Source organism: Salmo salar, chromosome 21, assembly GCF_965601325.2.
Source record: "Salmo salar chromosome 21, fSalSal1, whole genome shotgun sequence".
In the NCBI taxonomy this organism is placed as follows: domain Eukaryota; kingdom Metazoa; phylum Chordata; class Actinopteri; order Salmoniformes; family Salmonidae; genus Salmo; species Salmo salar.
In genome coordinates, this window is record NC_138311.1 from 43,068,666 (window position 1) to 43,083,473 (window position 14,808).

At 45.2% G+C, this 14,808-nt stretch overlaps 2 protein-coding genes across 2 annotated transcripts; one reads left to right on the forward strand and one right to left on the reverse strand.

The window, feature by feature from the left end:
• Nucleotides 1–2,629: 2,629 nt before the first annotated feature.
• On the reverse strand, nucleotides 2,630–3,713 carry LOC106582326 (gamma-crystallin M2-like). The gene is made up of 3 exons (XM_014165308.3): nucleotides 3,572–3,713; nucleotides 3,109–3,351; nucleotides 2,630–2,987 (listed from the first exon to the last, which is right to left on the reverse strand). The coding sequence occupies exons 1-3, from the start codon at nucleotides 3,599–3,601 to the stop codon at nucleotides 2,691–2,693; spliced, it is 570 nt and encodes a 189-aa protein (XP_014020783.1). The 5' UTR covers nucleotides 3,602–3,713; the 3' UTR covers nucleotides 2,630–2,690.
• A 3,225-nt stretch (nucleotides 3,714–6,938) lies between these two features.
• On the forward strand, nucleotides 6,939–8,005 carry LOC106582328 (gamma-crystallin M3-like). The gene is made up of 3 exons (XM_014165310.3): nucleotides 6,939–7,094; nucleotides 7,314–7,556; nucleotides 7,685–8,005. The coding sequence occupies exons 1-3, from the start codon at nucleotides 7,065–7,067 to the stop codon at nucleotides 7,958–7,960; spliced, it is 549 nt and encodes a 182-aa protein (XP_014020785.1). The 5' UTR covers nucleotides 6,939–7,064; the 3' UTR covers nucleotides 7,961–8,005.
• The last annotated feature ends 6,803 nt before the right edge of the window (nucleotides 8,006–14,808 follow it).

A 14,808-nucleotide genomic window follows, 5' to 3' on the forward strand; every position in this document is an offset into this window, starting at 1 on the left:
GTACACATGTAGATACAGTACACATTTAGGTGCACAATTAGGTACAGTACAGATTTAGGTACACATGTAGATACAGTACACATTTAGGTACACATTTAGGTACAGTACACATTTAGGTACACATTTAGGTACAGTACACATTTAGGTACACATTTAGGTACAGTACACATTTAGGTACACAATTAGGTACAGTAGACGTTTAGGAACACTTTTATTTTTATTTTATTTATTTCACCTTTATTAAACCATTTAGGCTAGTTGAGAACGAGTTCTCATTTACAACTGCGACCTGGCCAAGATAAAGCAAAGCAGTTCGACACAAACAACAACACGGAGTTACACATGGAATAAACAAACATACAGTCAATAATGCAATAGAAAAAGTATATATACAGTGTGTGCAAATGAGGTAGGATAACGGCGGTAAGGCAATAAATAGGCCATAGTGGCGAAATAATTACAATATAGCAATTAAACACTGGAGTGATAGATGTGCAGAAGATGAGTGTACAAGTAGAGATACTGGGGTGCAAAGGAGCAAAATAAATAAAATAGATAACAATATGGGGATGAGGTAGTTGGATGGGCTAATTACAGGTAGGCTATGTACAGGTGCAGTGATCTATGAGCTGCACTGACAGCTGGTGCTTAAAGCTAGTGAGGGAGATATGAGTCTCCAGCTTCAGTGATTTTTGCAGTTCGTTCCAGTCATTGGCAGCAGAGAACTGGAAGGAAAGGCGGCCGAAGGAGGAATTGGATTTGGGGGTGACCAGTGAAATATACCTGCTGGAGCGCGTGCTACGGGTGGGTGCTGCTATGGTGATCAGTGAGCTGAGATAAGGCGGGGCTATACCTAACAAAGACTTGTAGATGACCTGGAGCCAGTGGGTTTGGCAACGAATATGAAGCGAGGTCCAGCCAACGAGAGCATACAGGTCGCAATGGTGGGTAGTATATGGGGCTTTGGTGACAAAACAGATGGCACTGTGATAGACTGCATCCAATTTGCTGAGTAGAGTGTTGGAGGCTATTTTGTAAATGACATCACCGAAGTCAAGGATCGGTAGGATGGTCAGTTTTACGACGGTGTGTTTGGCAGCATGAGTGAAGGATGCTTTGTTACAAAATAGGAAGCTGATCCTAGATTTAATTTTGGATTGGAGATGCTTAATGTGAGTCTGGAAGGAGAGTTTACAGTCTAACCAGACACCTAGGTATTTGTAGTTGTCCACATATTATAAGTAAGAACCGTCCAGAGTAGTGATGCTGGACGGGCAGGCAGGTGTGGGCAGCGATCGGTTGAAGAGCAAGCATTTAGTTTTACTTGCATTTAAGAGCAGTTGGAGGCCACGAAAGGAGAGTTGTATGGTATTGAAGCTCGTCTGGAGGTTAGTTAAAGTGTCTAAAGAAGGGCCAGAAGTATACAGAATGGTGTCGTCTGCGTAGAGGTGGATCAGAGAGTCACCAGCAGCAAGAGCGACATCATTGATGTATACAGAGAAAAGAGTTGGCCCGAGGATTGAACCCTGTGGTACCCCCATAGAGACTGCCAGAGGTCTGGACAACAGGCCCTCCGATTTGACACACTGAACTCTGTCTGAGAAGTGGTGAGCCAGGCGAGGCAGTCATTTGAGAAACCAAGGCTGTTGAGTCTGCCGATAAGAATGTGGTGATTGACAGAGTTGAAAGCCTTGGCCAGGTCGATGAATACAGCTGCACATTATTGTCTCTTATAGATGGCGGTTATGATATCGTTTAGGACCTTGAGCGTGGCTGAGGTGCACCCATGACCAGATCGGAAACCAGATTGCATAGCGGAGAAGGTACAGTACACATTTAGGTACACATTTAGGTACAGTACACATTTACAGTATATACAGTACACATTTAGGTACAATACACATTTAGGTACACATTTAGGTACAGTACACATTTAAGTAAACATTTAGGTAAAGCACAAATTTAGGTACAGTACACTACACATTTAGATACACATTTAGGTACAGTACACATTAAGGTACATATGTAGGTACACATTTAGGTACACATTGTTACGTAGTACTTATATTCTTCAACTTTTATACTTACTTTTGTAGATATTAGATATGGAAACAAATGCTAATTAATTGTGGCTCACCTTCCCCTCACCCTATTTTTATTGTTTTAGATAACTGTTACCTTGATTTTGAAAGTTTGTTTATTTGAAAATCCTTAAAATTGTGCACTGCAAAATAGCATGGCAGGATCGAGTAATATTTTCTAAATTAAAGATCTGAGATATCACTGGATATTATTTTACATCTAGCCTACAGTACGTCGGGCTCCCAAGTGGCACAGCGGTCTAAGGCACTGCATCTCAATGCTTGAGGCGTCACTACAGACACCCTGGTTCGATTCCAGGCTGTATCACATCCGGCCCTGATTGGGTGGAGTGTTTGGCAGGTGTAGGCCGTCATTGTAAATAAGAATTTGTTCTTAACTGACTTGCCTAATTAAATAACGTTTAATTATCTACTGTACACAATCATATCTACACAGAAACTTTGAAATGTTAAAGATGCAGGGTGTGAAATAATGAAATGCTCAAACATGAAGTGCTTTGACTAAAAGCATGACAAACAGAAGACAATTTAGCAGTTTTAAAATAGGAAAAAATTTAATCAGCAATGTTCATACAACATTTTAAGAATTTACATAGACATGTTGTCCATGATACGCCTCATGCTCATGAACCTCATGCCGCCCATGCCTCCCATTCCCATCCCCATCTCTCTGAAGTTCCTGTACTCTCCAGGCCTCATGTACATCTGCCTGCCTCTGAAGTGGGGCTGCTCATACATCAGCCAGTGGCCGTCCATCACGTTGCAGGACTGGCAGTCGGACATACGGTAACGCTCCTGGATGGAGTCACAGTCGTCCATCATCTCGTGCATCTGACCTCCGAAGTTCTCCCTCTCGTAGATCCTCATTCTGAAGTTTCCACGATGCTGTTAGGAAGAAAGAACACGTTTCATTGATCAGATAAATTATTTATAAACTTGTGTGATATGAGAGATTTCTTTTCAATGACAAGATTATTCTAGTTTAAGATGAAATATCTCAACCTACCATGGGGATCATGCGACAGGACCTGAAACCATCGCTCATTCCCATCATACTCTGGTAGTCAGAGTACTCTCCCCTCTTCATGAAGTACTGGTTTCCCATGTAGTTGGGGCGCTCGTACATCATGAAGCATCCACTCTGGACCCTGCAGGATTGGCACCTGCTCATGTAGGAGGAAATGTCAGGGCAGTCGGAGCTGCACTCATAAGAGCGGCCCTGGAAGTTCCTGTCCTCGTAGAAGGTGGCCTGAAAATAAAAAGGAATCATTTCTAGAAATTAAACAATTTTATAAAACAAACATTTTAGATACATTTGCGATGCTATTCAGTCACAATGGTAACCAGGTTATTGGGATAAGTACAACTATCATGTTGTAGTTTAGGGTGCAAGAGCATTACAGCCCTTTTGTCGAACAATCTATGAAAATTAAAGAATACATTTTTTTTTTTTACTTCCCTGTTCTTACCCTGCCCATGTTCATGCTGGTGTTGGACATGTTTGCTCACTGTACTGCTGGTTTCTGCTGCTGAACTGACTTCCTACCGGGTTTAACCCTTTCTTTTATACCTGACCAAACCTAAAGAATCCCTAGCTCCATTGTTCAAACCCCTGACCCAGCACCATGCTATAGAGGCGTACTGAGGCCACATTTCCAGGGACTGGATCCCTCACTGTCTTTAGAAAGGCTGCTTCTCAATTGGCTGTTTCTCAAACAAAGTAACATAAAGACTTTTGAGAGTAGCTAGTAACAGCCTTGAAATGGAAGGTTCTCCATACATTGAGCAATAGTTTTTTTTAAAAGGTTGCAGACGATTTATTAAGACATTTAGAAGAAATCACACATATTGACTTAAAGGGGAAATCTACAGTTGAAACAATACCAAAGCACACCCCACCTCTGTTTTGGTAAAAAGCTGAAAGATGTGCCTGGAGAAATGTAATCACTCTCAAATTCATAGACAGAGCTCTGGATGTAAGGACTGACCATCCAATATATGATAATTACTGTTTTAAACATGTTTGGAGGCTATAAAGCATTTGTTCACGTCTACAATATTTACAAACATTGGATTCAAACAAGCTCATATTTTGCGTTCTGATGGTGTACAACAGTTAAACTAAGGTTATGATGCATTTATAAAGTATATTCTTCAAGAACCAATGGGTATATATATTTTGTTCACAGTGGCTTAATGTAGACCGACATTCCTACTCATTGAAATGACGTGGAAACAACATTGATTCAACCAGTGTGTGCCTAGTGGGTAACCAGTGTTCCTAGTGGGTAACCAGTGTTCCTAGTGGATAACCAGTGTGTGCCTAGTGGGTAACAAGTGTGTGCCTAGTGGGTAACCAGTGTTCCTAGTGGGTAACCAGTGTGTGCCTAGTGGATAACCAGTGTTCCTAGTGGGTAACCAGTGTTCCTAGTGGGTAACCAGTGTTCCTAGTGGGTAACCAGTATGTGCCTAGTGGGTAACCAGTGTGTGCCTAGTGGGTAACCAGTGTGTGCCTAGTGGGTAACCAGTGTGTGCCTAGTGGGTAACCAGTGTGTGCCTAGTGGGTAACCAGTGTGTGCCTAGTGGGTAACCAGTGTGTGCCAAGTGGGTAACCAGTGAATACATAATTAAAAGTGAGTTGTTACTTAACTAACCTTTATAGTTGATAATTATGATACTAAATACATTTGTACAAAACAAATTGTATTATGTATTTCTAAATCAAATACATCAATAATGTATTAATTTGTTAATTAAATAGATTGAATGGGATCTTAAAATACCCAATGCAGCCGTTTTTATCTCAATATCAAATCATTTCTGGGTAACAATTAAGTACTTTACTGTGAAGCATGGTGGTGGCAGCATCATGCTGTTGGGATGTTTTCCAGCGGCAGGGACTGGGAGACTAGTCAGGATCGAGGCAAAGATGAATGGAGCAAAGTACAGAGAGATCCTTGATAAAAACCTGCTCCAGAGTGCTCAGGACCTCAAACTGTGGCAAAGGTTCACCTTCCAACAGGACAACGACCCTGAGCACACAAACAAGACAATGCAGGAGTGGCTTTGCGACAAGTCTCTGAATGTCCTTGAGTGATCCACCCAAAGCCCTGACTTGAACCCGATCGAAAATCTCAGGAGAGACCTGAAAATAGCTCTGCTGCAACACTCCCCATCCAACCTGACAGAGCTTGAGAGGATCTTCAGAGAAGAATGGGAGAAACTCCCCAAATACAGTTGTGCCAAGAAGACTCGAGGCTGTAATCGCTACCAAAGGTGCTTCAACAAAGTACGGAGTAAAGGATCTGAATACTTAAGTAAATGTGATATTTCTGGGGGGGGGGGGGGGTTAAATATGCTAAAAATTCTAAAAAACATTTTTTGCTTCATCATTATGGGGTATTGTGTGTAGATTGATCAGGGAATGTTTTTTTATTAAGGCTGTAACATAACAAAATGTGGAAAAAATCAAGGGGTCTGAATACTTTCCGAATGCACTGTACAAATAGCAGGATTTTTGCAACATAAAAAAAATGCAGGACATAACATATCATACTAAATATATTATGAAATGTAATATGTGAAGAGATATCTGATATTACACAACTATATTCAAATGTATGGGTTTTTTTATTTTAAGAAACATACAACATAGTGTGCTAAAAGCCTTATATTTTATATCTGGGAACTTTTATTTGAAAACTTTTTCGAGATATCTTCAGAAATACAGACAATGCATCATTGACGTTATTAAGGTGACTTTGTGTTTGCTTGTTTGCTAGCAAGCTACTTAATTGTGCTATTTTAAAGAGGAAGGAAGGATACACAATCTGCCAAGTCACTGAACAAATGTAGCTGATTTACTATACTTCCGAGGGACTCACTGCACAACCTCATAGTTAACAATCACAACCCCGAGAAATGAGAAGCTGTGGGAGGAGCCAGAACCAATTTGTTTGCTGAGCCACCAAGGTGTACCCAGAGCCACTTTATTGCATTAGATGGATTTTACATTTACGTCATTTAGCCGATGTTCTTATTCAGAGCAGTTTACAGGAGCAATTGGGGTTAAGTGCATTGCTCAAGAGCACATTGACAGATTTTTTTACCTAGTCAGAGCAGGGATTTGAATTTCTGACCTTTCTGTTGTTGGCCCGACACTAGGCTACCTGCCTCCCCACGGTTTACCCAGTGTCGTGGGCAGCAGCAAACACAGGAAATACAGAGGCAAACAGTTTGTCCAACTGTTCTAATTTAAAGATGACCAACATACACACCTTGTAGTTTAATTTCTAGTGTTCAATGTGCTTCATAACAAGCCAGACAAAGTTGTTTTCTAGCTAACTAGTCTGGTAATATTTTCTATCAGATAGCTACAGTATCTAATGTTAGCTATCATAGCAACATTCTTTACAGTTCATGATTAGATTCAGTCTTCATCCAGGAACCCTGTCTGCAGTGAAACAGAGAGCTCTGTTGGTGTAGAGAGCTCTGTTTATTTACTTAGATATACACTGAGTGTACAAAACAAGAACACCTTCCTTATATTGAATATATGTATAGAGAGCAGAAGCCGAAAAAGTCTTCAAAGATTTTGACAGCAAGCAGGACTAAAATGTTAACACTGACATCAGCTTTAGGGAGCAGTAATTTGGTGGTCAATAATGGTTGCAATTGAAATCAGCTGTGCTGGTGATTTTAGCACGTATTTATGGTTTAAGGAGAGATCAACTGGCGATAATCTAGTGGCCATCGATGGTTACAATAGGACCTGAGGGATCCAGTCCCTGGAAATGTGGACGTCACCTCAGTGGCCTCAATAGGCCTCTATAGCATGGTGCTGGGTCAGGGGTTTGAACAATGGAGCTAGGGATTCTTTAGGTTTGGTCAGGTATAAAAGAAAGGGTTAAACCCGGTAGGAAGTCAGTTCAGCAGCAGAAACCAGCAGTACAGTGAGCAAACATGTCCAACACCAGCATGAACATGGGCAGGGTAAGAACGGGGAAGTTTTTTTTTTAACTTATTCTTTAATTTTCATAGATTGTTCTACAAAAGGGCTGTAATGCTCTTGCACCCTAAACTACAACATGATAGTTGTACTTATCCCGATAACCTGGTTACCATTGTGACTGAATAGCATCGCAAATGTATCTAAAATGTTTGTTTCATAAAATTGTTTAATTTCTAGAAATGATTCCTTTTTATTTTCAGGCCACCTTCTACGAGGACAGGAACTTCCAGGGCCGCTCTTATGAGTGCAGCTCCGACTGCCCTGACATTTCCTCCTACATGAGCAGGTGCCAATCCTGCAGGGTCCAGAGTGGATGCTTCATGGTGTACGAGCGCCCCAACTACATGGGAAACCAGTACTTCATGAAGAGGGGAGAGTACTCTGACTACCAGAGTATGATGGGAATGAGCGATGGTTTCAGATCCTGTCGCATGATCCCCATGGTAGGTTGAACATAGATTAATCTTTGAAAATAAAGTATGTTTTGATGGTGGTATTCCCAACAAAATGAGTTTGCATATAATTTCACTGATCAATAAAGTAACCCTATGATGTTCTTTCCTCCTAACAGCACCGTGGAAACTACAGGATGAGGATCTACGAGAGGGAGAACTTCGGAGGTCAGATGCACGAGATGATGGACGACTGTGACTCCATCCAGGAGCGTTACCGTATGTCCGACTGCCAGTCCTGCAACGTGATGGACGGCCACTGGCTGATGTACGAGCAGCCCCACTTCAGAGGCAGGCAGATGTACATGAGGCCTGGAGAGTACAGGAGCTTCAGAGATATGGGCATGAGTGGCATGAGGTTCATGAGCATGAGGCGCATCACTGATATGTGTTAGATATCTCATATTGACCAAATAAAAATGATTAGTAATCCGAAACAATTGAGTGTGCTACATTATTTCAATATTTTGGTATTGGGGCACAGCATAAGCGGTATTTGGTTCATGAGCATGATGTGTATCATTGACTCATGCTACTATATACTATAAACCATTTCATATATTGTTTGCTACTATATATAAACCATTGAATAAAATAATTCACAAACCTATTTTAAGTGATTTTAAGCCCTTTTTCTACTTACTCAGAGTCAGATGAACTCTGACCAATGAAGCATGCTGTTCCAGTATACTTCCAGTCATAACACTAACGCTAGTTCAACTACCATAGACATAAACATTTCATCCATCAGTTCATTTCACTCTGGGTAAGTAGAAAAGGTCTTAATTGCCAAAGTCTCACGCTATCCATTTAATGTATCCCTTTTTAAGTGTGACAACAAATGTACCAACTGATTAATAAATGTAATATAATGTACTGTACTGTATGTTGCATAATGTTAGCATAATTGGTCTCAGCTATATGCCAATGGTTGCAGGTGTGTGAACAAGAAATCAAATCTAATAACATTTGATTTGATTTCATTTGATTTGTTGTTCACACACCTGCAACCACTGTCATATAGCTGAGACCAATTATGCTAACATTATGCAACATACAGTACAGTATCTAGTGGATCATTGGCAATATGATTAGCTGAACAGCTTCATTGACTCGCAAATACTTTTGGGTAACACTTTATTTGAAGAGTGCCTACATAAGGACTTCATCATATTACATTTATTAAGCGTACATGACAGACCACGTTTGGTATAGAAATATGCATACTAGTATACAAGATTTTAGCATCAAGCCAGGATTTTCCTAGGGACATTAAAGGCCATGTGGCTGGCCACTCTTTGGAAACCATTCCACACAGTTGCTCACTGAGCAACAACTAATCATTATTGTTTTGAAAAGTCATAGACAATCGTTCAATAATATAATCATTATTTTAGAAAAAATGGTTTATCTTTAATTTACAATCTGTAGAAGCTATGAGAATAGAAATGTTCAGTACTTTTGTGAAGCCTCACAGCACAGTTGAAAAATATATGGCAAATAGAAATCCAAAATGGATGGTGTTAAGAGATAGATGGGAGGGGTTGAATGGAGCTGAAGGGTTGGACTAATAACAACAAGATAACAAATGTAAAACATACGGGGTCTGTAAAATGTATATAGGTGTCACGACATCGACTGAAGGTGGCGCCCCTCCTTGCCCGGGCGTTCAGGACCCTGGCCGCTGGAGCGGGGTGGAATGAGAGGGCCCTTATAGATCACTACCGGTATAGTCTTAGGGAGGACGTCCGCCGGGAGTTAGCCTGTCGGGACACCACCATCACCCTGGACCAGCTTATTGACCTGTCCATCCGACTGGACAATCTGCTGGCCGCCCGCGGACGTCCGAACCGGGCCCTGCTCATTCCAACTCCCAGCCCTCCTGCTCCAACGCCTATGGAGATAGGGGGGGCTGCAGCCAGGAAGACTGGAGGGGGAGCCCTCTCCTGCACCCACTGGGGTCGCAGAGGGCACACTGTGGACCGGTGTTGGAGGAGCTCGCCCGGGAGTCCAGAGGGCAGGCAGAGCACTCCTTTGAGTTAGCACCAGCCTCACACAGAGCCCCCTGTCAGTCACATGCATGCATTATTTTCCTTTTCTGCTTTTTCCCCTCACTCCTGGCTTAAGGCGCTAGTCGATTCAGGCGCGTGGGGTCGCCGCTAAGTTATGGATTCCTCTGGTCCAGTTGGACCAACCCTTCCCCGTGCACGCCTTAGACAGTCGACCACTAGTGTCAGGGCTGGTCAGGGAGGTCACCATGCCACTGGTCATGGTAATGCGGGGGGTCATGAGGAGAGTATCAGTCTCTTCCTCATTGATTCCCCGGCGTTTCCGGTGGTACTAGGGATCCCCTGGCTAGCCACTCACAACCCTAAGATTTCGTGGAGACAGAGGGCTCTTAAGGGGTGGTCAAAGGAGTGCTCGGGCAGATGCATAGGGGTTTCCGTCGGTGCGACTACGGTGGGGAGTCCAGACCAAGTCTCTACCGTGCACATTCCCTCAGAGTATGCCGATTTGGCTATCGCCTTCAGTAAAACAAAGGCGACTCAATTACCACCTCGTCGACGAGGAGACTGTGCGATAAACCTCCAGGTGGGCGCTGCACTTCCCCAGAGTCATGTGTATCCCCTGTCTCAGGAGGAGACAGTGGCTATGGAGACATACGTCACTGAGTCCTTGAGGCAGGGATACATTCGGCCATCCAAATCACCCCTCTCCTCAAGCTTCTTTTTTGTGAAGAAGAAGGAGGGGGGTCTGCGCCCGCGCATTGACTATAGAGGCCTAAATTCCATCACAGTGGGTTTCAGTTACCCGCTACCTCTCATCGCCACGGCGGTGGAGTCATTTCACGGGGCGCGCTTCTTCACGAAATTGGATCTCAGGAGTGCGTACAATTTGGTGCGTATCCGAGGAGGGGACGAGTGGAAAACTGCATTTAGTACCACATCTGGCCATTATGAGTACCTCGTCATGCCGTATGGGTTAAAGAATGCTCCCGCCCTCTTCCAATCCTTTGTGGACGAGATTCTCCGGGACCTGCTCAGTCAGGGTGTGGTGGTGTACATCGACAACATTCTGATCTACTCCACTATACACGCACGTGTCTCTGGTGCGTAAAGTGCTTGGGCAACTGGTGGAGCATGACCTATACGTCAAGGCTGAGAAATGTGAGTTCTCCAAACCAGCTGTCTCTTTTCTGGGGTATCGCATTTCCACATGGTGATGGAATGTGGGTGGTGATGGAATGTGACCGCATTTTGGCCGTGCGTAATTGGCCGACTCCCACCACGGTGAAGGAGGTGCAGCAGTTCTTGGGGTTTGCCAATTACTACCGGAGGTTTATCCGGGGCTTTGGGCAGGTGGCGGCTCTCATTACCTCACTGATGAAGAGGGGGCCGATGCGGTTGCGGTGGTCAGCGGAGACGGACAGGGCCTTTAGTCGCCTGAAGGCTCTGTTTACCGATGCTCCAGTGCTGGCGCATCCGGATCCCTCTTTGCCATTCATAGTGGAGGTGGACGCGTCCGAGGCTGGGGTAGGAGCCGTGCTATCACAGCGCTCGGGCACACTATGATGTGGGGGACAGAGAGTTGCTGGCTGTGGTAAGAGCCCTGAAGGTGTGGAGACATTGCCTTGAGGGGGCGCCTCACCCTTTTCTCATCTAGACTGACCACCGTAATCTGGAGTACATCCGGGCGGCGAGAAGACTGAACCCTCGTCAAGCCAGGTGGGCGATGTTCTTTACGAGATTTCAGTTTACGATCTCGTACATCCCAGGTTCCCGGAACACTAAGGCTGAGGCACTGTCTCGTCTCTATGACACCGAGGCTCGGTCCACCGATCCCACTCCCATACTTCCAGCCTCCTGCCTGGTGGCACTGGTGGTCTGGGAGGTAGATGCGGATATCGAGCGGGCGTTACAGGCGAAACCTACTCCTCCTCAAGGTCTCGTGGGTTGTAAGTACGTCCCGCTCGGGGTCCGCGATCGGTTGATCAGGTGAGCGCACACGCTACCCTCCTCGGGTCACCCAGGGATTGAGCGGACGGTGTGTGGTCTTAGTGGGAAATACTGGTGGCCCACCTTGGTGAAGGACGTGAGGCGCTATGTCTCCTCCTGTTCGGTGTGCGCCCAGTGTAAGGCTCCTAGGCACCTGCCTAGAGGGAAATTACAGCCCCTCCCGGTTCCACAGCGACCATGGTCCCACCTGTCGGTGGATTTCCTCACCGATCTCCCGCCGTCTCAGGGCGACACCGCGATCCTGGTCGTTGTGGACCGGTTCTCTAAGTCCTGCCATCTGCTCCCTTTACCCGGTCTTCTTACGGCCCTGCAGACCGCGGAAGCTCTATTCACCCACGTCTTCCGGCACTACGGGGTGCCTGAGGACATCGTCTCTGATCGAGGCCCCCAGTTCACGTTCCGGGTGTGGCGGGCGTTTATGGAGCGACTGGGGGTTTCGGTCAGTTTGACCTCAGGTTTTCACCCCGAGAGTAATGGGCAGGTAGAGAGGATAAATCAGGATGTGGGCAGGTTTCTGCGGTCCTACTGCCAGGACCTACCAACCTGTCGCCTTTTCAGTGTGTGTTGGGTTACCAGCCGGTCCTGGTGCCCTGGCATCAGAGCCAGACGGAGGAGGACTGGGTCCAGCGCTCTAGGGAGACCTGGAACGCCATCCAGGAATCTCTGGAACGGGCCAGGGGACGACAAAAGGAAGGTGCTGACCGCCGCTGCAGTGAGGCCCCCGTGTTTACCCCAGGGGAGAGAGTCTGGCTCTCGACCCGGACCCTGCCCCTCCGCCTGCCCTGCCGGAAACTGGGTCCGCGGTTTGTGGGGCCATTCAAAGTCCTGAGGAGAATAAACGAGGTGTGTTACAGGTTACAACTTCCTTCTTATTATCGTATTAACCGCTCGTTTCATGTGTCTCTCCTCAGGCCGGTGGTAGCTGGTCCGCTGCAGGACGCTGAGGTGCAGGAGGTCCCTCCAGCCCCCCTGGACATCGTACACAGTCCGGTCCATCTTGGACTCCAGGCGCCGGGTGAGGGGCCTGCAGTACCTCATGGACTGGGAGGGGTACGGCCCGGAGGAGAGGTGCAGGGTACCGGTGGAGGACATATTGAACCCAGCGCTGATACGGGAGTTCCACAGCCTCCATCCGGATCGCCCTGACCTCGCCCTCCGGGGCGATCTCGAGGCCGGCGTCGGCGTGCTGCGGGAGCCGCGCGTCGGGGGGGTACTGTCACGACATCGATGGAAGGTGGCGCCCCTCCTCGCCCGGGCGGCGCTCGGCGGTCGTCGTCGCCGGCCTACTAGCTGCCACCGATCCTCTGTTTCACTTTCTGTTGGTTAGGTCTAGGTTAGTTAAGCACGCACCTGTTTTGTATTAGTTGTTTAGTGGGGGGGTATTTAGTCTGGCTATGTAGGCTTGTTGTTTGTGCGTGATTGTTTTATGTCAGGACGATTTTCATCTGAGGAACAGGTGTTTCCCTCTGCCTGTGGTTTCGCAGAGTTTATTGTGGGCTGCATCCCTGCATTGTGTGTGGGCTGGTATTTTGGGCATTTGTTTTATGCGCCCTGCCCTACCTAGTTTTTGGACTGAGTGGATACTATTAAACGTGTGTTCACAGATTTGTGTCTCCTGCGCTTGACTTCACCCCTCCTGCTTCCTTGAGCCGCCTGACAATAGGTTCAGAAATGTTGTGAAATAGCACAGTTACAAATAGAAATCAAACTGGATCGACATCAGATATTGAGGAAGACCAGGACTAAAAACAAACAAAATATAACTATTGTAAAATAGACCGTCTGTAAAATGTGTATAGTATGTATAAACTGAAAGTAGAAGTCTACTGTAAGTGTTAGGGTTTATTCGTTTACTCCAGCTGGGGGAGGGGTGCTAGGGTTTGCGGGGAATAATAAAGGTATATTCTAAAAAAAGTGTGTATGAATATGCAGTTGAAGTCGGTAGATTACATACGCTTAGGTTGGAATCATTAAAACTCATTTTTCTACCACTCCACAAATTCCAGAAAATTATGTCATGGCTTTAGATGCTTCTGATAGGCTAATTGACATCATTTGAGCCAATTGGAGGTGTACCTGTGGATGTATTTCAAGGCCTAACTTCAAACTCAGTGCCTCTTTGCTTGACAATATGGGAAAATCAAAATATATCAGTCAAGACCTCAGAAAAGAAATTGCAGACCTCCACAAGTCTGGTTCATCCTTGGGAGCGATTTCAAAACGCCTGAAGGTACCACGTTCATATGTACAAACAATAGTACGCAAGTATAAACACCATGGGACCACGCAGCCGTCATACCGCTCAGGAAGGAGACGCGTTCTGTCTCCTAGAGATGAACATACTTTGGTGTGAAAAGTGCAAATCAATCCCAGGACAACAGCAAAGGACCTTGTGAAGATGCTGGAGGGAACAGGTACAAAAGTATCTATATCCACAGTCAAACGGGTCCTACATCGACATAACCTGAAAGGCCGCTCAACAAGGAAGAAGCCACTGCTCCAAAACCGCCATAAAAAAGCCAGACTACGGTTTGCAACTACACGTGGGGACAAAGATTGTACTTTTTGGAGAAATGTCCTCTGGTCTGATGAAACAAAAATATAACTTTTAGGCCATAATGACCATCGTTATGTTTGGAGGAAAAAGGGGGAGGCTTGCAAGCCGAAGAACACCATCCCAACCGTGAAGCACAGGGGTGGCAGCATCATGTTGTGGGGGTGCTTTGCTGCAGGAGGGACTGGTGCACTTAACAAAATAGATGGCATCATGAGCGAGGAAAATGATGTGGATATATTGAAACAACATCTCAAGACATCAGTCAGGAAGTTAAAGCTTGGTTGCAAATGGGTCTTCCAAATGGACAATGACCCCAAGCATACTTCCAAAGTTGTGTCAAAATAGCTTAAAACCTGGCTACAAGTTAGCAATGAACCCCGAGACGGGATTGCTAACAAGGCTGGAAATTCAAAACATCAAAAATCTAATAATTTCAATTTCTCAAACAATCAACTATTTTACACAATTTAAAAGATAAACATCTCCTTAATCTAACCACATTGTTCGATTTTCAAAGAGGCTTTACGGCAAAAGCATAAAGTTAGATTATGTTAGGACAGTACATAGCCACAAAAGTACAAACATCCAGTTTCAATTCAAGGTCAGGCGTCACCAAAAGCAGAAACCAGCTAAAATTATGCACCAACCTTTGACAATCTCCATCAGATGA

Coding starts and splice junctions, on each gene's coding strand:
- LOC106582328 (XM_014165310.3), top strand. CDS start 7,065: ATGTCCAACACCAGCATGAACATGGGCAGG. Junction 7,095..7,313: donor CCAGCATGAACATGGGCAGG/GTAAGAACGGGG, acceptor TTTTATTTTCAG/GCCACCTTCTACGAGGACAG. Junction 7,557..7,684: donor CCTGTCGCATGATCCCCATG/GTAGGTTGAACA, acceptor TCCTCCTAACAG/CACCGTGGAAACTACAGGAT.
- LOC106582326 (XM_014165308.3), bottom strand. CDS start 3,601: ATGTCCAACACCAGCATGAACATGGGCAGG. Junction 3,352..3,571: donor CCAGCATGAACATGGGCAGG/GTAAGAACAGGG, acceptor TTTTATTTTCAG/GCCACCTTCTACGAGGACAG. Junction 2,988..3,108: donor CCTGTCGCATGATCCCCATG/GTAGGTTGAGAT, acceptor TCTTCCTAACAG/CATCGTGGAAACTTCAGAAT.